Source organism: Leptopilina heterotoma, unplaced genomic scaffold (genome assembly GCF_015476425.1).
Source record: "Leptopilina heterotoma isolate Lh14 unplaced genomic scaffold, ASM1547642v1 Lhet_1, whole genome shotgun sequence".
Classification (NCBI taxonomy): Eukaryota; Metazoa; Arthropoda; class Insecta; order Hymenoptera; family Figitidae; genus Leptopilina; species Leptopilina heterotoma.
In genome coordinates, this window is record NW_025110812.1 from 880,691 (window position 1) to 902,905 (window position 22,215).

The 22,215-nt window shown below is 27.4% G+C and overlaps 2 protein-coding genes across 3 annotated transcripts in view; both read left to right on the forward strand.

The window, feature by feature from the left end:
• Positions 1-22,215, forward strand: part of LOC122497567 — a 422,553-nt gene that overhangs the window by 341,577 nt on the left and 58,761 nt on the right. Inside the window, exon 1 of one of the 2 annotated variants that reach the window (XM_043604781.1) lies at positions 13,433-14,132. The exons of the other annotated variant lie outside the window; for it this stretch is intronic. The gene's annotated coding sequence lies outside the window, so the exon portion shown is untranslated. Of the gene's footprint in view, positions 1-13,432; positions 14,133-22,215 lie in introns of those variants that run through there. 2 annotated transcript variants of the gene reach the window in all.
• LOC122497578 lies at positions 1,216-6,344 on the forward strand. Its single transcript, XM_043604792.1, has 7 exons — positions 1,216-1,289; positions 4,687-4,835; positions 4,942-5,193; positions 5,293-5,441; positions 5,508-5,574; positions 5,656-6,069; positions 6,195-6,344. Exons 1-7 carry the CDS (start codon positions 1,229-1,231, stop codon positions 6,330-6,332), a joined length of 1,230 nt encoding a protein of 409 aa, XP_043460727.1. The 5' UTR covers positions 1,216-1,228; the 3' UTR covers positions 6,333-6,344.

Below are 22,215 nucleotides of genomic sequence, written 5' to 3' on the forward strand. Positions count from 1 at the left end.
GTGAATAGTTGTGTTAACCCAAGAGATTTAGTTTTTAGGACGGAACTTGAATGGTTATATTAGTGTGACTATTGGAACCAAATGTTCGTTTATGACCACCAAACTGTTACTAGCAAAGCAGTTTCTTCTATCCCCACTACTTAAGAAGTGGAACTTAGAAAATTTTTCCACAATTTATTCTTTAAGCAATTTGAACTTAGAAAATTTTTCCACAATTTATTCTTTAAGCAATTTGAACTTAGAAAATTTTTTCACAATTTATTCTTTAAGCAATTTGTACTTAGAAAATTTTCCACAATTTATTCTTTAAGCAATTTGAACTTAGAAAATTTTTCAACAATTTATTTTTTAAGCAATCTGAACTTAGAACTATTTTATAAATTCAAGAATAGAATACCTATATTTAAACCAATAAAATTGTTATTACTATTATTTTTATTTTTAAGGATAAAATGAATTAAAATGTACTCTCAATATATAAAAAATGGTAAATATTTCACTAACTTTAACAAGCGTATATACGTATGTGTATAGCCTGAAAGGTTTTGAAGCTTTGGTAACAAAGAATTTTGAATTAAAAACTGATAAAACAGTATTACATTTTATGAATATATACCTACATATGTATGTATATTTATAATATATAATTTAAAAAAATAAATATATCTATTTATTTTTATATACAGTAATAAACAAAAAAATTTAATTTATATTTTTTTATAACTATAATCTTTTTCCCTCATTGTGTGTCACGTTTTTGGATAGTAACAATGGTTAAACTTTTATGATACTTTTTGGGCTGGTTAACATGGGACCGTTGACATCTGGAAGCAATTTCAGCGCTGTATTTAACGCGCTTGGGACCGGTTGACCGAGCGTAGTTCAAATTTCAGAATTTTTTTTTGCAAGGGTTTTTAGATCTTTGAATTTTTTTAAATATGGAAAAATGAAAATGCAATGTTGTCAAATGCTTTCCTTTTTCAACGTTGTCAAGTCTTTTTCTGATTTTCGGCTATAGGACAAAAGCATTTTCAGTCTTCAGGATTTACTCTTACAGTAATCTTGTTCTTAAAAGTGGAAAGTGTTGTGAGTTTGTGAATTTGTGAAGTGCAATTTCTGGATTAATTTGATATTGCATTTTTTATATTGGAAATAAAAGAATATAAATAATATAATATTTAATATTCTTATATACTATTAAATAAATTTATTATATTCAACTGTAATAATGAGTTACAAACTTTTGCTTTGTGAATGGGGTTTGGAAAAATACATTGAAAAATTTGAAGGTAAGAGATTTTTTCAACAAATTTATAAACAAAAAGTTAAATTTCACATTTTCTTCTTTATCAGAAAGAAGCTTTAATAAGTAAAAAGCTTTTTTCAATAAAATACAATTAGTATACTGGGATATTAGTATAATGTTTAATGCAAGTAGTGTACAAAGGTTTGTCCCAATAAAAAGAAAGTCTTATTGTAAATTAGAATTAGAGTCGAGCGCGCGGACGAACGCTTTAATGTCAGTCTGGGAGCAGTGAGCGCCTCTGCGCCTACCACTGCTACCTGACTGGTATTAGCGCGTGCGTTCGCGCGCTTAGCGAGTTCTTCTTTTGGGCTTCTCAATTAATTAAAATAAATAAATCACTATTTTATAATTATTATAAAAATATTGTTAGAATTACTTCTTCAAAATTATTTTTATCATTTCAATTCAATTAATACTTTTTATTATTTTTAACTAAAATTCTTCTTTAATTAAATTAATTTTAAAAAAGTTCTTTAAGAATTGTCACATCCATGTGTTTATAATTCAATTTTATGGAATTTCGATTATTTGAAAATTTTTTAATTAATTTAATTACGGACCAAAAATAAAAAATTACGGACCATTTACGGATCAATTACCGACAAGAATATAACCAGTCCGAGTCAAATAAAAGAACATTTTAACTTAAAATTACAAATTAAATTTTTAATAACTATAAAACATGAAGATATCAATAACTATAAGTCGAAGACTCGGAGTAATCGTTTCTTCATGTTCTATAATAATTAAAGATGACTGAGATTATAAAATCAATACCAATTCAATTATTATTTTTAAGAATAAAAGAATTAAAGTTTTTCACAAGAATTAATTTTAAATTCAATTATTTCTAAAAATTCATGCTTTTAATATTTAATTATTATCTAAAATCTTTAACTAAAATTCAGTTTTAATTTATTTTTTATTAGAAAGTTTTACTAGAATTCAATTACTTAAAAACAAAAATAAATAATTTATTGAATAATTGAATGTTTCTTAAAATTCAATTCCCTTAAAGAATTTCATCAACAATTTTTTAAATAATTGAATTCTTTCGACGAATTTTAATAATAATAATATAAATAATTTCCGCGATGAGTTTTATTATTTATAAAAATAATTGAATCTCTGTAAAATATATTATTATTTATGAATATAATTGAAGAGTTGGATGCTATAATGTGTTACGCGCCATGGTAAGTGAATGGCGCGTAACACATTATAGCATCCAACCCCTCAACTGAATTATTGTGAATAATTTTATTAAAATTTTATAAATAATATAATCCCTGTATATAATAAAAAAATTTATAAAATTTATAAAAATTTGTAAATAATTGAAATTCTGTGAAATTTAATTAAAAATTAATTAATTAATTAATTTTTGTTTAATTTAATTTAATTTTTAATTAATTTTTTTAATTTAATTTTTATTTTTAATTACCGTCAACCGGGGCTATTTTGTGCACCAAATAGCTTTTTTTTTATTCAAAGATTTATTTAAATTCAGAATTAAGAGAATAAAGAAAATCAACTTTTGATATATGTTGTGGACATCCTTCTGAAGGTTTCCTATAAATTTTGCAAAGAATAAAATTTTTTTGTCTTAGTTATAGTCATTGAAAGTCGTGAACACAATAACTCCCGGGATGGGGCTATTTTGTGCATCGAACTTTGTTTTTCTATAATGTTGCATAAACAATTTTTTTAATCGTTTCTGCTTCATGAAATCTTTTGTGTATATATTTGAGAGTAAATTAAAAAAAGAATGACCTAGTAAAATTTTTTTTGTAGATATATTATACAAAAAATGTAAAGCACTAAAATTTTGCTAAAATCTGGATTTACTAAAAATTAACAATCTTTCTTTAAATTGTATATTACGCAGATAGTAAATAAAATTTTTTTCTTTTAATATATATTTTATAATAATATACTAATATAATTATAAAATGATCGTTTAAACACTTATAAATAACTTTAAAACATCATTTCAATAGGAGCTTTTTTAATGGTTTTGAATGATATTTTTAAAAAACTTGAAATAAATATTTTTAAGGCTAAATAGATAACAATTTAATATCTAATATGATTTTCAAGTTATTTTAAGAGAAACGAGAAAATAGTTTTAAAACTAATTTGAAAAACTTATAAATATTAATTAAAGTTCATTTTTTGAGGTTACGTTGTGCACCGGTAGAGCTTTTAATCGTTTTAATGATTTTAATTAACGTATTTACAGTTTTTTGACAGAAAAGTAAGACAAAAATGTATAAAAATGATAAACAGAATCTTCTTTACTTACTAAATAAAATATTTATGAAAAATATTTTATTTTTTTAAGTGCACAAAATAGCCCCATGGAATCCTGGTTTTTCAGTTTTTTCCACTTTTCTCTTAAAATAATGAATAAAAAGTTAGCGCATTACGTATGTATCATCACAACACAATTGACAACAAATATCTAACACAGTTTATGAGACACATTAAAACTCTAGAAGATCTGGTATAATTTTTCCGAACTTTCAAAATTTTTTAAACAAATTTTCCGTTTTTAGGATTTTTTTACTCTTAATTGCCAAAGAATTAAATAATAACATTTAGTGCTCTCTATTGTTATGTAATCAAACTTTCATTTTACAAAATAGCAGATTAAAATAATTCATTTTAATAATTTTTTTCATTAAAAAACTCGCGTGCACAAAATAGCCCCCGGATGCACAAAATAGCCCCAGTTGACAGTATGTGAAATTTTTTTTTCTTTATGAAAATAATTAAATGTTTACGTAGCATTTTATCAAAAAAATTTTAAATAATTAAATTCTTTTGAAAAATTTTACTAAAATAGATAGTAAAAATCATTCGTGAAGAAAATTATTACTCTTAATTACTCTTAACAAATAATTGAATTTCTGCAATAATTTGTAAAATTTCCCAAATTAATTTTTTTTTATGTTTTTAACTAAAATTCTTCCTTAAATGCATTATTTTTATAATTTTTGAAAAAGTTCTTTGAAAATTTTCAAATTCATTTGTTTACAATTTAATTTTACACAATTTTAACTATTCGTAAATTCTTCAATTAAGTATATATTACAAAATAAAAACTTTAAATAATTTCAAAAAAAATCCGCAATTAAAATTTACCAAAAAATATTAATTAACAGAATTGTTAGTTAAAAACATGTAAAATTCAGATTTTTAAAGATTTTAATTTGAAACCTTTTCAAAATTTAATTATTTTAACTGATTTTAGAAGAATTTAAATTATTTAAATTTTTCAAAAATCTAAGTTCATTAAAATTTCTAATTAAATTCATGTAAAATATATTACTGTGCTATTACAATATTACAATTTTTAATAAGCGTTTTTTAATTAGATGAAGAAATCGATGATGAATCTTTCCCATTTTTGGAAAAGGAAAAAATTTCTGACTTATTTCCTAAAGTGGGACCTTACTCTAAATTTATAAGGTTATACAATAATTGGATTCACGATAAAGAAAATAATGAACCGGCTTCAACACCTGTATGTACACTACTTAATTTAATAAAAAAAATTATTGTAAACTATTTAAAGATGAAGATAAATAAATCATTACTGTTTTCTAAATTTATTTTTCAAATGATTAAAGGTCAATAATGCATTACAATTAAAAAGTGATATTGAAGGAACCTATGAGATTGGTCCTGATGGACAATTAGAAGAAGTATACAACCCTCAAGATTCAAATTCGGAAAGAAACGAATTGGAAGATTTTACATTAGAAGAGGAAGTGCAAAATACTTTGAAAGCGGAAAAACGTTCTGCAAATGTAACAACGGTTGTTCCTGAAAAAAGAAGAAAAGTTAGTTCCGATTCTACTCATCATTCTATTATTAAAGAGGTAATAATTTTTTTGTTCAGATTAATGTTGTTATTGTCCTATCGTTGTTTATGTTATTGTTTTATGAACATGTAGTAAACATTTTTTATTTTGTTGTAGGGTCCAATCTACGAATGTCTTATTAATAACATTCGTGGGAATTTGGCAATTGCGGAGTATGAATCGAAAGGATTCTTAAGGTCAAGAACACAGCAAATTGTTGCAGAGTGTGTTCTTTCACAGGAATTCAAAGGAGATATTTGGAAACAGTATGTAAAAAATTATTTAAAAAGTAACAAATATTACGTCCATATAACTCTATTTCTTTTTTACAGGATACATCGAGAACAATTTTTGAAACTTTCTGAGGGCATCGAATTGCTTTTTCCTTCTGAAAATAAGGTATATATATTATAGTATTCTTTATTACATCCATATTTAATGACATAAAAATCTCGTCTTATCAACATTTTTTGATTTCAGGAAACATACTATATACCGTATTATAAAAATGAAGCTGGGAAAAAGTATAGTGCTTCTGGAAAACTAGTGGACTTGTTCTATAATATAAGAAAAAGAGCTGTTCGTTCTGGGATTCAATCTTCCAGAAAAAACTCAAGTCAAAAATCTACTGATAATGATGCTCTGACTAATGCCGTTACTCCAGATGCAGATACTTTAAATAAAATTAATTCTCTTTCAATAACATGCATACCATGGCAAGATTGCATTGAAAAGTGGCGAGACACTCACGATTATCGAATGACGGAAATTCGTTCAACTGCAACTGTAACTTCAAAAACGAAAGGAGGAAAAGAGAAGACTACAATTTCTAATAAAGTTACATTCTATATTACAAAGTATAGAGGAATAAAGGAGGCTTTAGGTTACACTTTGGTGAGTGGCAATTGATTTTCAAATTTTCAAAGATATTTAGAATAAGCTTATCGCTTTTACTGATAATTAAAGGATTGTTTTCTCTTTTTCTATTTCATGTAAATAATTTGTAATTCTTTTGACAGCTTGAATTGGATTACTCTATGTTGTACCCAGGAACTGAAGAAAACTTATTGTTTTTATGGCCATCTTTTAAAAGCAAACTTCTCTCGGTATTTCAACGTGATAACAGCAATTTGTTTAAATCAAGCAGTAATGGTTAGTTAAATTTTAAACTAACTTTTACATTAATAAAGATTCTTTCCATCTATTCAAGCTTTATGGATACATTATAAAATAACCCATAACATGTCCACTGCATCATCATTTATGTGTGCTGAACCTGATTGTTTATTTAAAAAAACCTTTTCTTCATGGTCTAGAATCCGAAAACACTACAAGTGTTATCACAAATTTTGTAATAATTTTGTCAATAATCTTCAAATAGAAAATAATGAACCTATTGGAATAGAACTCCCTGTTAATGATATTCAAAATGTCAATCATGAGCAACCAGAACCCATTGACAATGAAATTGATATAGTTAATGATCCAGTTGAGAATGAAAATCAACAGTTATTTCCTCAATTTTTGACACATGAAGCTTCTAAGTTGTTAGCGAAATTTTATAGTCGACCATCTTTTCCTCGAAGTCTGGTACAATTAATGGTTGATAATGTTGGTGATTTTATGAGTAGTTCTCTTCAACAATTTCGAAAGAAATGCGAAATAGTGTTAAACAATTCAACTCTTCAAGAAAACGAAAAAAATGAAATACATAAATTAATAGATGAATTTGATAATTCATTCTCTTCTCTTTCTTCAGAGTACTTAAGACTAAAATATTTTGAGAAATCCGGTCATCTTATTTCTGCAGTTGATTATAAAGTAGGAGAAAGAATTGAATATAAATTTAAAAATGGTAGAATTGTTCGAGAATCAGTAGATTGCATTGCAAAACATATTCCTATGCGATTAATCTTGAAAAAATTTCTAGAACTTCCGGGAAATTTTGAAATAATTTCAAAATATATGAACGAATTAAAACGCTCAGAAACAGAGATATGCAATTTTATTCAGGGAAATTTATGGAAAGAAAAATCGGCTATTTATGAATTAGAAAATAAAATAGTTCTGCCTATATTTTTAGGCATAGATGATTTTGAAATTAATAATCCCTTAGGATCGCACACAGGAGTTAGTGAAGTTGGATCAGTATATCTTTCAATGCCATTCTTACCCCCAGAATTTTATTCTCGATTGGAAAACATTTTTTTAATTGGTTTATATTATTCACGAGACAGACAATTACCAAATGGGAATTACCATATCTTTAAAATTATTGTAGAAGAGTTGAATTTTCTTGCACGAGAAGGGATATTAATTAATACTGCATCCGGTATTCAACGAGTATATTTTCTTCTTGGTTTAATTTTGGGAGATAATAAAGGGTTAAATGAAGTATTAGGGTTTTCTGGAAGCTTCAGTGCCAATTATTTTTGTCGCTTTTGTACAAGACATAAAAGTAATTGTGCAAAAGATATTTCTGAGCAATGTAATTTTTTAAGAAATCCAGTAGATTATGAAAGAGATATTAATAATGGTTTTGACGTTTCTGGTGTTAAAGAAAAATCCATTTGGCTTGATGTAGATCACTTTCATCCTTATAAGAATTTTGCTGTTTGTACCCTACACGATTTTGATGAAGGAATCAGTTCTTATGCAATGCCGCTTATATGTCAGTATTTTATTTTAAAGCAAAAAATTTTCGATCTTGATTTTTTAAATGAGCGAATATTAGGATTTAACTATCAAGTAAACGGATTCTCAAATAAACCCTGCATTATAACAGTAGACAATTTAAAAAATCTTCAATTTCGTATGTCTGGCAACGAAATGAGAACATTCGTTTTATGTTTTCATTTTTTAGTTGGTGATTATGTACCTTTCGACAATGATGTTTGGAAATATTATCTTGTATTGCGTCGATTAATTGAATTTATATCTTGCAGAATTTTTCCAAGAAATCGTGTGCTACAATTTCAAGAATTGATAAAAGAACATAATTACCTTTATCAAAAGCAATTTGGTTCACTAAAACCAAAAATGCATATTTTAAATCATTACTTTAAAATTTTAATTGAATCTGGACCACTCTCTTTTCTTAGTACTATACGTAATGAAGGGAAGCACAAAGAAGTTAAAGACAGTGCATCGGCTACAAGATCAAGAAAAAATGTAACACATACACTTGCTCTTAAACAACAATTACAATTATGTTACCGATTTCTATCTGAAGAAGGTTTAAAAACCGATCTTATGTCTGGGCGCTGTCAAATTCTTTACAATATAATGTTATTAGAAGGTTATCAATATTTTTCAAATACTTTACCTGGCTCTTTCATAAATAATGCGTGCGTAAGTGTAAAGTGGGTTACATTTAATGGTATAACGTATAGAGAAGAAATGTGTATAATTTTAGATTTATGCGATAATGGTATCCTACCAACATTTGGAATTATTAAGAAAATTTTATTTAATTCCAATGCAAATGAAGTATGTTTCATTTGTTTAAAATTATCAAATCTTGGTTTTGACTCAAATATGGGAGCTTATGAAATAGAATACGATTTGCAGTGGCAGTGTTGTTTAATTAATAACTTGTTAAGTCCATTTCCCGCAATAAAAGTAGTATTAAGCAATGGTAAAAAATATGTTGGTCTTCGGTGTTTAGTTTGAGTAATATATGTAATTTATAAATAAAGAGATTTAGAAATGTAAGTTCAGAAAGAATATAAATTGTTGACTTTCACATTTGAAAGTATATTTAAAAAGTTGTAATAAATTATCATTTTAAATTTTAACAATTTTTAATTTTATTCATAAACCACTCTTAATTATCACCCCCCACCCCTCAAATAATATTCAAGAATTTTGGTTTCTTTAAACAAACCGTTTGGTTGGTATAATCTAACGACACACAATACTGCTAACCCAACATACTGTTTAAAGGAACCGAACTCTACTAACCAAGTGAGTTCGGTTACTGTAAACTGTGCATTCGGTCAGTCCATAGTCAACCTACCAGTTCAGTTGACGTAACCGTAGTTTTGTTTCTTATGGCCAAACTCTTTTTTCCGTGTGTATTAACGCTTTAAAATTTATCCAAATTGATGTTATACTTATTATAACATAAAGGTTATAAGTCTAACAATTTTTTAGGTTATATTAACCCTTTGACCTAAAAAAATTTAAATTCTTTCTTAAATTAACTGTATTAACGCATTAAAATTTATCCAAATTGATGTTATACTTATAACATCAATTTGAATAAATTTTAAAGTCTTACATTAACTTGTTAACCTGCGGACTATGAATTTTGACCTTATTTTTAAGGATATACATTAACCTCCTTGACCTAAACTGCGTGTGGTTTAATAATAACAAAACATAAAATGAAAAGAAACTGTCTTAATATAGACATAAGAAAAACAAACAAATCAAAAAGTGACATCTGGATTGAAAAGTGAAGCATAGGGTTTAATTTTTTTTTTCATCCTCAGAGATCATACATAATCTATAAAATTACAAACTTTTTTTTTCCTCTTTCTCTTTTTTCGAGGGAAATTCTGTCAAACATATTATGAACAGATAAAACAAACAACCAGTCACTTCTCATTTCGGTCCCTTTCATTCTCCCGAAAACTTGACTGACGTCCCTCTATGTAAAAAAAAATTGAAGAAACGAGGAAAAAAAATTTCTCGACATCTCTAAACGTAATGTATCGTCGGCACCGGAAATATTTATAAAATGGTACAGAGAGAGAGAAAGACAGAAAATGAGAGAAAAAAAGGAGTGAGAAAGAGAGTCGCTTTTATTAAAGTCGGGGGTCTCTGAGAGACTCGTATTTAAAATGCCATGCTAATCGGCCTTCTCGACGACACTCGTAGATCAACGATCTTGACGATGCAATCTCCTCTGATTCTCTCTCTTTTATATCTGTATATATACACATATATAGTATATATAGATATAGGTGTATATTTAGTTGGGATGCTGCGTTCGCGAGCCAAGCGTGCGAACTATATGCGTGCAGTGAAAACATAATATTACTACTAAAGTGAAGAGAGGGGATTTTGAGCGACTAGAGGGCAGCACATTACGGTGGCGAAGGAACGATTATTGTCTGGGGTGTCACACACTAGCTGCCTGCGTTTAAGCCCCGAAAAGTTACGCACCGTTGCTCTTCCCTCCCACAATCTCATTCCCCACTACCTTTCTTCACTACTTTACTAGCCAGTCAGTTAACTCACACTAGAAATAAGGACGCCTCTAATACTCTCACTTTCCCTCTTGTTTGTTACGATCTCCCCCCTCCACCCTATCTCAACTCCCCCCCCCCTCTCTCGCTACTTCCTCCCCTGCTGTTCATTACACAAACAGTAGCATGCAACTGAATTCAATTTATTCAGAAAGTGTAAATTTAATTTGTCTTTTTTATCATTACCTGCATTTTTGTCTTATCATAATATTATGTATTTTTATTTTTTTTGTGGTTTTTGCAAAATTTATATTAAAAAATTTTTCTTTACATTCAAACTTTTTAATTTTATTTCTATAATTTTTCGGAAATAAGAAAATTTTTTTTTTACATTCAAACTTTTTAATTTTATTTCTATAATTTTTTGGAAATAAAAAAAATTTTTATATATTTGAAGTTAGTGGCCGATTATTAATGAAGTATTTTACAAAATACAAGAAAAATTTTTGTTAAATTACTTTTAGATCAAAATAATTGGATAATTATAATAATTAATCATTATAAAAAGTAATAAAATTTCTTTTTATACCTAATCCACTTTTTTATTCCTTTAAATTGATAAAATCCCCGAAAACACCTAAAATCATAGATTTCCTCCCGTTTCTCCCTTATTTTTAAGAAAAACTTGTAAAACTTGTTGTGAGAAAGAAAAACTTTGGAGGCTTGCTTGAAAATATTTTTTTTTACTTTTTGCAAACTTTGGAAAAATTTTTCTATTTTGAAACTTAAAAATCTTTTTATATTATTTCTCAGAGTCTTTAAACTTGGAAATTTTTTTCGTAAAATGTAACAAATATAAAATAACTTTTATTTTTAAGAAAAATTAAAATTGTTTGGAATTTTTGATAAATTGTATATTAATTTCAAAATAAATTTTACTAAATTCAAAGTATAGGTATATATTCTGAAGAAATAAGAAACTAAAAAATATTTTTCTTATAGTGCTAAAAGTTAGAATTTGTGAAATATCGTAATAAATAATCAATTTGTTCTTTTACTGGTGTCAATTCTTTCATTGGTGCAACTACCCTATACAACGAAATAGCGATGATCGACTTTTTGGACGATTACTATACTATCACTATTACAAAAATATTTTAAAAAATTTTTCTGGTCAAAAAATGGGCTCCAGATATAACATAATATTTTTTTTTAAATACTATCACTATTTATGTCGAAATTATTGTCTCACTAGTTTTGGTCAAAAAAAAGTAGGCTCCGTCTATGGAAAAATAGTGTTTGCTTAAAACTGTCACTAATAACTAATTATACCTATTACTATTATTTATTTATTATTATTTATTAATTTTATTTTTATTTAATTTTCAATTATTATCAGAATTATATAATTTTGGATCAAAAATGTAGAAATTTATCAAAATATTACAAATTATTATTATTATTATTTATTTATTATTATTAATTAATTTTATTTTTATTTAATTTTAAATTATTATCAGAATTATATAATTTTGGATCAAAAATGTAGAAATTTATAAAAATATTACAATTTATTAATAATTTATTAATTATTAATAACAATTAGTAACAAATAATAATTAATAACAATTGATATCTAATAATTAATAAATAACAAAAAAGAAATGCTAATACTGACTGATTTTAGTTTATAAATATTTTAATTTTTGATTGAAAAAAAGTTTCATTTATAACAAAAAAGCGTTTGACTGTTTTGGTCGATTACAACTATCACTATATTTCGTAAATATATTTTTTTATTTTTCTGGTCAAAAAATGGGCTCCAGATATAACATAATATTTTTCTTTCAAAATACTATCACTATTTATGTCGAAATTATTTTCTCACTAGTTTTGGTTGAAAAAAGGTAGGCTCCGTCTATGGAAAAATAGTGTTTGCTTAAATCTGTCACAATTAAGATGGTAAACTATCGTTAAAATATTATTTAAATACTATTTGATCAAGAAATTAATTTTAAACGTATAACAGAATACTTTTGGTAAACTATTTAAAGTATACTTTTTTCCGTAAAGTATAATCACTATTTGGATCGTTAATATTGTTTAATTTTTCCGCTCATTAATTATAGGCTCCAAATATATTACGAAATATAGATTATTGATAACGACTACTATCATTATTCAGGTCGTTAATATTGTTTAACATTTCCGGTCAAAATGTGCGGATTTTAGAGAGAAACGAAATCTGAGAGAAGGAAAAATTGAGAGAAAAATAACTGTTCTTTTTTTAATTAAGAATTAACACTCTTTGAGTATTTAATATTACTTACTTTTTTCGGGGACCAAACATTATTTTTCGTGGATTTTCTCAAACGACAAGGACGAGAAATTACTCGCAAGATTTTTCAGGTGAGAATGAATAACCATGGTTAATAAAACTAGACAGGCGACTAATTAATGTCATCGATAAGTTACATTATTTAGACACTAGTGGCGCGAGTTTCCTCTTGTCACTATCGATACTGGTCTAATGTTTCCGCGGCAAATTTAAATATGCAAAATTCCTTTTTGCATCAAAGAGAAAATTTTTCTGTTTTCTCTAAAATTAAAAGTAAAGGGAAACTATTTTAATGTAGTGAACTATTAATTAAATATAGCTGTGTAAATAATAAATAGTAAGTTTCTTTTTAAAACTATGTATCATAATTAAGGTATAGTAAGATGCTTTTTAGACTTATTGTGATTGTTTTTTCTAATATTATAGTAAATGCTATAAAAATAAAAAAAAAAATGTAAATATATATAAATGGTAGCATTATTAAAAATAATAAATAAAATATAAAAAAAATAAAATATATAAATACTACATAAATATTATTTAATAATACGATAGTATTTATAAATTTTCGATCCTAAAGTCCTCTTGGATAAGTTAGAAGAAATGTTCAGGTCGAAAAAGTTTTTTTTTCGAGTTTCACAAATACATTCTGAGAAATTCTATAAAGTTCATTTTTTCGGGAGGAAAGGGACAGCAGGAGCAACAGCAGCGTGCGCTCCACGCACCCTAACCGACTGGCGCTGATTGTCATAGGGGATGGTGGTGGGGAGGGTTGAGGCTAGAAGACTCGCCGAGAAAGTGGTGGGGGAAATTCTCACAGTAGTGGGGAGGACAGTGTTGGCGGTGGGGTTCTCACTACCGGAGGGGATTGAACTGACGAGCAAAAACCTCGAGCAACAGTGTGCCGTGCGCCGCTGCTAAACGAGCGTCGTTTCCACTATACAATAGGATTTATTTTCCCATTTAAATTTCCAAAAAAAAAAGTCACAATTTTTTTTTTCTGTGCTTGTGTGTGAATCTAAAATCTCATATTTTTCTAAAATAAAACAAATCCGTAAAAAAGTGTTTATTTTTTTTTTTGTTTTGCTTCCGTTATTATTTTCGTTTTACGGAGTAAAAGAAAATGTTCCCTACCACAGTGCCAGTAGGATATTTATTATCTCGATTTTGAGATTTTGTGAACACACGAAAAGAAAAATTAAAAGTGATCTCGTGGGAAAAAGTGTTTTTCAAATCCAATGAAATCGAGGAGAGAGTGATTTTAAAAATTCGCTCCAAAAAAAAAAAGTGTATCCATGTGTTCTGTGCAATTGCACAAGTGAAGTGTTTTCTTGTTTTTGTGAAAGGGAGAGAAAAATTTGTGAAAAAATTTTTTTCAAAATGCGCTCGTAGCGAAACGACAACCTGTCACCCGAATTTTTAAGGTACGAGTAAAATTTGGAGTATTTTATTCTTTTTCAAAAATGGGAAAAATTAGCAAAATATCAAAGTTTGAAAAAAGTTAAAAAAAAAAAAAAATAACCGGATGGGATTAAGATTTCTCGAAATGAGATCACGCTGTGTGACTATGGGACGTAACCCACGTGTAAACCATACGCCGCCCTTAAGATTTCTTCTTTTTCTCTCTTGAAGGATTGTCCTACGCCTACGGAAAAAGAAAGGAAAAAAATCCTATGATGACAAGTTGCCTTTTCTTGGAATTTTTCTCCAAAAATCCACTTCATTTTTCTTCACCGCACTCTGTGGGAGATTACATTTTTATAAAAAGGCCCTCCAACAAAAATAAAGAAAGAGAAAGAAAAATTAACCGTTTTTTGAAAATCTTTTTTCTATCTCTAATCCGTAAATTAAAAATAAAAATACTCCTGGGACTGAAATTTCTAAAATTGTCTAAATTTGAAAATTCGACAATAAATAAAAGAAGAAAAAATATACAAAAAGGGGAATTTTTTTAAAAATTTCTAATTTTTATTATAAATGATGGAAATGTCAACTGAATCAAAATTCCGGGACACTATTTTTGACATGGTGAAAATGCAGTGGAAAATTTATGTGGTGCTTTTTTTCTATACCACCTTCCCCCCTTTCCCCTTAACTTTTTCTCCTCAACTCGTTCACATTTTACGAGGAAAGTGAGTTATATTCCCGGGTTTCAGATTTTAGATCAAATTCCTCGCCCTCGGCTTCTTCTCAACCATCTTTCGACAACCCTCGACTGCTTTTCTCAAAGTATCCAGTTTCGTTCTTGTGTTTTAGTGACAAAATCTTATGCCCTAAAAGGGGATTGCCTTATTTTCTTAAAATGAAAGTAGGAATCATTCAAAAAAATCTCTATTCCAAGAAGAAATGAAAAAGAAAAAAAAATGCAAAAAAATTTTTTTTTTGGATTTTTTGAAACTTTTTTTTCATTTCTTCTTTGGAGTTTGAATTTTTGGTTAGAAAGTTACTTTTAAAGTTCTTTTTTCAAATATAGAGTAACTTTTACTATTTAGAAAGCAAAATCTAAGTTTTCTAAAAATTAACCTCATTTCCACTGTTTTGCAACTTTACAAGTTTACGGTTTTACTAAAAAAAATAGCAAAAATTATTTTATCCCCCCTCCCCAAACTCAAAAATTTACTTCGAACCTAACAATTTTAGGTAAAATTTGCCGAAAATTCGCAAAGGTTACTAAAATTTTAAATTTAATGCGAAAATGATAAAAATTATTTTATTTTACCCCCACTTTATTTTCAAAAAATAAAGTCAATTAAGCAAAAAGAAATTTATTTTCGAGACTTATTTTTTGACTAATTAGAGGTTCGGCCTTGATTCACGGCAGCTGTGCGAGTGCAAAATATAAATCTGTGAATTTCGATTTCACTTTGTCGAATATAATAAGAAATCAAGTTGACCCTCTTTTTATATCATATAAACATCGACTTCAACACTCGCATAGAGATTTAAAAAGTGAAAATTTGAATTTTTATTTTCTCGAAACGGAATTTTTTGATTTTGCGCAAAAAGAAAGTGAAAAGCAGATGAGTAGAAATCCGACTTTTAAAAACGTGGCGACAAAAAAATTTCCCTTTTCAAAAAGTGTTTAGCAAAATTTTCAGTGACAATCTGCGGTGAAGAAAGGAGGAAAAAAAAATTTATTCTCGAAAAAAAGATTCGTTTTCTTTTTTTGCCCGGGACACTTTTGTTATCGCGTCGGGGTCAGAGACGAAATCCAATCGCTTCAACATCCGGATCCGATTCCGTTCTCAGAAGAGTGCGAGAGGTAGAGAAAATGTGCGCGCGTTTTGTTACTTGGCGAAAAAGGAGAAAAAAAAAGAGTGAAAAAAATCGGTATCAGCAGATGAGAGCACGTTCGATAATAAAAAAAAGAAAAAAGAAAATTTTGCTTCCCCTCTTCGGTCCTCAAGTTCGCAAAAGTTACCGCGAAAGCAAACGATTTTTACGCGAGTTTATACTCTTCTTTTTTTTAAAAACCCTAAACCATCAAGAATGTGCTTACAATCGCAAAAAACAAAAAAAAAAAAAAGAAAGAAAAGAAAATAGTTGCCGAGTTCTTTTTTACTTTTAATTAGAGAGAAAATAAATTTTTTATATCTTGAAATTTCCTGGATGCAAAAAGAAATTTTGCATATTTATATTTGCCGCGGAAATATTAGCCCAGTATCGACAGTGACAAGAGGAAAATCGCGCCACTCGTGTCTAAATAGTGTAACTTATCGATGACATTAATTAGTCGCCTGTCTAGTTTTATTAACCATGGTTATTCATTCTCACCTGAAAAATCTTGCGTGTAATTTCTACTCCTTGTCGTTTGAGAAAACTTACGAAAAATAGTGTTTGATCCCCGAAAAAAAGTAAATAATATTAAAGACTCAAACAGTGTTAATTCTTAATTTAAAAAATAACAGTTTTTCTCTCTCAACTTTTCCTTCTCTCAGATTTTGTTTCTCTCTGAAATCCGCACATTTTGACCGGAAAAGATAAACAATATTAACGACCTGAATAATGATAGCAGTCGTTATCAATAATCTATTTCGTTATATATTTGGAGCCTAATTTATAAGCGGAAAAATTAAACAATATTTACGATCCAAACAGTGATTGTACTTTACGGAAAAAAGTATACTTTAAATAGTTTACGAAAAGTATTTTGTTATACGTTTTTTAAAAGTAATTTTTTGATGAAATAGTATTTAAATATGATTTTAACGATAGTTTACTATCTTAATAGTGACAGTTTTAAGCAAACACTATTTTTCCATAGACGGAGCCTACTTTTTTTCGACCTAAACTAGTGAGAAAATAATTTCGACATAAATAGTGATAGTATTTTGAAAAAAAAATATTATGTTATATCTGGAGCCCATTTTTTTAAAAGAAAAATAAAAAAAATATTTACGAAATAGTGATAGTAGTAATCGACCAAAAAACGTCGCACGCTATTTTGTAATAAATGAAATTTTTTTCGATCAAAAATTAAAATATTTATAAACTAAAATCAGTCAGTATTAGCATTACTTTTTTCTGTTTTGTTATTTATTAATTATTAGATATAAATTGTTATTAATTATTATTTGTTACTAATTGTTATTAATTACCTAATAATTTGTAATATTTTTATAAATTTCTACATTTTTGATCCAAAGTTATATAATTCTGATAATGATTTAAAATTAAATAAAAATAAAATTATTTGATAATAATAAATAAATAATAATCTTAATAATTTGTAATATTTTTATAAATTTCTACATTTTTGATCCAAAATTATATAATTCTGATAATAATTTAAAATTAAATAAAAATAAAATTAATAAATAATAATAATAAATAAATAATAGTAATAGGTATAATTAGTTATTAACTGTTATTAATTATCATTAGTTATTATTCGTTATTAATTTTCAATTATTATTATTAATTCTTAATTACTTTGATCTAAAAATAACAACAAAAATTTTTCCTCTCCATTTACGAAAATTGTTTTTCCGTGAAAAAGAAATAATTTTTTTTTTCCAAAGAAAAGACCATTTTCATCGCATGGGAAATAAACTTGGATAAAAAAAAAATTTTTTTTTCTTTTTTTGTTGCAAAGTAGAAAAAGAGAGAGAAAGAGATTATCGAGAGAAGTAGCAAAACAATCATTTCGACGCGAAAGAAATCTGCCCTGACAGATGTGTCACCGAGTGATGCTTTCTGTCCACATGCAACGACCGTGTAACTGTTTCAGTTAAAGATGTTTTTTTTATATTTTTTTCCTTTCTTTTTTTTTTGTTGTAAACTCGCGTAGGCGGTCGACAGAGATGCGCTTAACGAGCGATAAAACGATTCCTGAAGTCCACCCTATAAACGATCTAGAATCCCGTCTGTCGTAAATCCGTTTTAAAGGCTTGCAATTCCCACAGGACATCTCGTTTCCGCCTCCGTTGCGACACCAATTTTTCGATTCAAGAAAAACATTCCCATGCGAAGTTGAAATTTCAAGCTCAATGATGATATGAGAAATTACCCTTCAAATCATGGGGGTAAATTATTTTCTTCTTTCAATTTCACTTTTGTTTTTCTATTTTCCATTTTCATCAGGGATTTTTTTCTTCAATCTTTAAGGTCTTAAAATTTAGGCTACTTTTACAATAATAGTTTATCAATTTCAGATATTCTTCGGTTTACTTTTTTTTTAGTTCTTTTCTTCTGAATAATTTTTAAATCCGATTGAAATTTAAAATTTATATTTTGAAACTTTAATTTACTATATGTACGGAAAATTTAATTTTTGATGATATTGGAAAAGTAGAGAAATAGAGACCAAACATCCTGAAATTTTTAAAAATAAAATTTCTGTTAGAAATGCTCCAGAAGTTAAAATTTAAAAATAAATTTATAGAATAATTCATTTGTCAAAATAATATTTTAATATTTTTCTCTTTCGATCATAAAATATAAAATATATATAATTCTTCAATACTGTAGGGGATTTTTTCCATATATGCCAGAGATGAAAAATTATAATCTGAAAATGGATATTCATATCAACGCGCATGATACTTAACATCATATTTTTGGGAGGGAAAAAAAAATTTTTATTCTCATTTTCCAGATTATTATTTTTTTTTTTTACTTTTTCTATATATAGTACCAGTGTCAGAAATAACTTTTTTTTTTGTTTGAGAAATTTAGACAGGCGACAAATTAGCACACGAGGGTAATAATCCCCGTGTATATATACATCATCGACGAGTATATTATTATGACACGCGAAAGACGAAGATTTACAAGTTTCTTCATTTTCTAAAATAGAAATAAAATAATTTCTAGATCCAAAAATAATTTCATCCAATAGAGTTCCAATTAGATAAATGTCAAAAAAAAATCGTCCATTTATCTTCAATTTCTATAATTTATTAATATTTGCATTTTTAAATTTTTACTCTTTTTACTTTACTATTTTTTTACTTTTACTTTACTTTTTTTACTTTTACTTTACTTTTTTTTACATTTACTTTACTTTTTACTTACTTTTACTTTACTTTTATTGAATTATTAAAGTTATAATAATAATTTTAGTATGATTATGATTATAATATTAATAATAGTATTAATCGCATTAGTAGATTAATATCAAGAGATAAAAATATTTTTTTCTATATTTATATATAAGATTAAAACTTATAATTATTTTAATGGTGTGCGTTTTTTTGTAATTTTTTTTATCGGCACGTCTAAATGAATAATTTATAGTATTTTGTCGGCGTTAGAGAATCTAATTAAAAAAATAATAACTACATATTTTTTAATTATGAAATTACTTCATTCAATGTTCTTGGAATGTGGGATTATTTCAATTATCTCCGCAATTCTGGAACCAGAATGCCTCACCGCGAGGTTTAACACTCTGTGTCAGTGCTTTGAAATGCTCACAAGACGGCAGCACTCGATAGAGAGTAAAAGTGCTTATATATTTATCTTAAAGTGCATTTTCAAGCCCATTACATTCACTCAATTTTTAAACTCTTATTACTATTGCTATTATTATTATTATTATTATTATTATCTTTTATTATTATTATATTATTATTAATATTTATTATTATTATATTTTTTAATTTTTTTATAGTCATTATTCATTAACAATTTGATTACTATATTACTAATATTTTTTATTCCATTATTTTTAATTAAATTTTCAATCATTTTTAACCTGGAATCCTTAATTCTATTGGAATATTTCAGAAGAAAAATATTTAACAGCAAATATTATATAAATAGAAAAGGAATTGAATATTGAAAAAAAAATTTGAAATTAAAATATGGTTTTTTTTTGGGGGGGGGGTAAAAAGAAAAGCAGGGTGAAAGGGGGTTTATTTATCTATTTATAGGAGCGCATTGGGTCGAAAAAGGTTATTTCTTGCTAAGCGAGAACTTTTAATAGGTTTCTGATAACCTGCGTCTATATGTCAACCGTGGTGGGTGAGTAAGGGTTGAGAGGGGGGAAAGGGAGAAACTTATAAATAATTTTCCTATACTTTATGATATTGCCTTTTTTCATATCTCTCTCACTCTCTCTTCCCTTTTCCCCCCTTGATATGGTGGTGATATTCTTTTCTTTTTTTTCTGTCCCCTTCTCCTTCAAACGGAAGTCGCGCGCCATCTGCAGATACTTCTCGGACAGTTTTTCCAGTCAGTTCAATAATTCGATAGACTTCCGGCAAAGAGTCGGCGAACATCTTATCAAAATCGAGAGAAAAAGAGTCGAACATCCTATCAAAATCGGGAGTAGATAAAGAGAGAACGAAAGAATAAGTGAAGAAAGAGAGGGAAAGAGTGAAGAAAGAGAGGGAAAGAGTGAAGAAAGAGAGGGAAATAGTGAAGAAAGAGTGAAGAAAGATGGGAAAGAGGTGAAGAAAGAGAGGGAAATAGTGAAGAAAGAGAGGAAAGGAGTGAAGAAAGAGAGGAAAGGAGTGAAGAATGAGAAGGAAATAGTGAAGAAAGAGAGAGAAAAAGAGAAATGGACGAAAATCGTTCCATATTGTACACACGAGAAAAATACTTTTTCTTGTATAGTTATATACCGACATTCGTGAAGAAGAGGAAAAAGAGTAAGAGTCTTTTCCTTTTGGATAGCCTTGAAGCTCTTTCCACCCTTGAGGAATTTTCACTTCCACCAACCTTCCACTGCTTCTTCTTCTTTCTCTTCTTCTACTCCCCCCTCCCTCCTTCTCCTCTGTAGATATTTCACTCGAGTCCTCCGCACTTTGAAATCTCTCGGCTGTGAATCGTTTCGAGATCAGAGAAAGAGAGATAGAAATAAATAAGGAAAGAGACAAAGAAAGAGAGAGAAATAGAGTTTTCGTACCTCTAACGAGAGGAAAAAATCGTTTTGAAGAAGTAAACACCACTTTACTGTGTAAAGATTTAAACTTATTTAAAGAGAGACCCGCTTTTCAAATTGTTTAAAATTTATTGCCAAAAAAAAAGAAATGTAAAATTGACTCGAAATTTATTTTTACAAAATTTTATACTTGAAATTCAAAAAAGAAAATTCTTTGTAAAATTATTTTAATCATGCCATTAACAAAAGAAAACTACTTTTTTTCTATTCGATTTTAAATGTACGCGCTCTTTTTAAATTTACCACCTGAGGAAGAAACCTACCTTGCCTTTCGATATCGAATCTAAACGAAAGTTATTAAAAAAACGACAACAAGCATCATTTTCTTGTCAATTAAATAAAAGAAATACTCTAAACTTAGTGGTGATATTATCACAAAAACAAAATGTTTAATAATAATAATATTTTAACAATAAAAATCGATTTAAAACTTCACTTTTTTAACCCCGTGTGGAAAATGAAAATTGGTCCTAGCCAGGTCCTACCTATTTTGCCCTGTTAATAGCTTGGTCCTAGGTTGGCAGTGTAGGTTGGACCAACAATGGGTGGTGATGCGATTCTAGCCTGGTCCTAACTTGGGAGCCTAGTTAGGACCAGTTTATGGGTCCATTTTAGGACCTAGAAAGGACCATCTCAGACAGTATTTTCTATTTCATTATAATTTTAATTAGTTAATAATATTTGTTAAAGAAATAACCTAAATTATTAATAATAAGTATTAGTTTTAATAATTTATAATTTTTTTCAATTAAGTGATGACCAAAAGCGAATTCATAAATAATGTTAGTATATGTAGAGATTAATATATATTCCTCTAATATATACATTAAAAATTATAAAAAAATTAGAAATTTGTTAATTAAATTATTTTACAGTATATATAATCATTAAATTGCATACTTATACGAATACAATGCAGAAAAATCGGAATAAACGCAAACCTAAGAAGTAAATAAAATCTAACGCACGCGGGAATCGAACCTACGACCTACGGACTACGAGACTAACGCCCTAACCACTATGCTAATGAAACTAGTTGAGATCAAAATTTTTATTGTCAGTGACTTGTGGACTTGCTTTTGATGATTCAATATAGTAATTATTGACACTAATACACA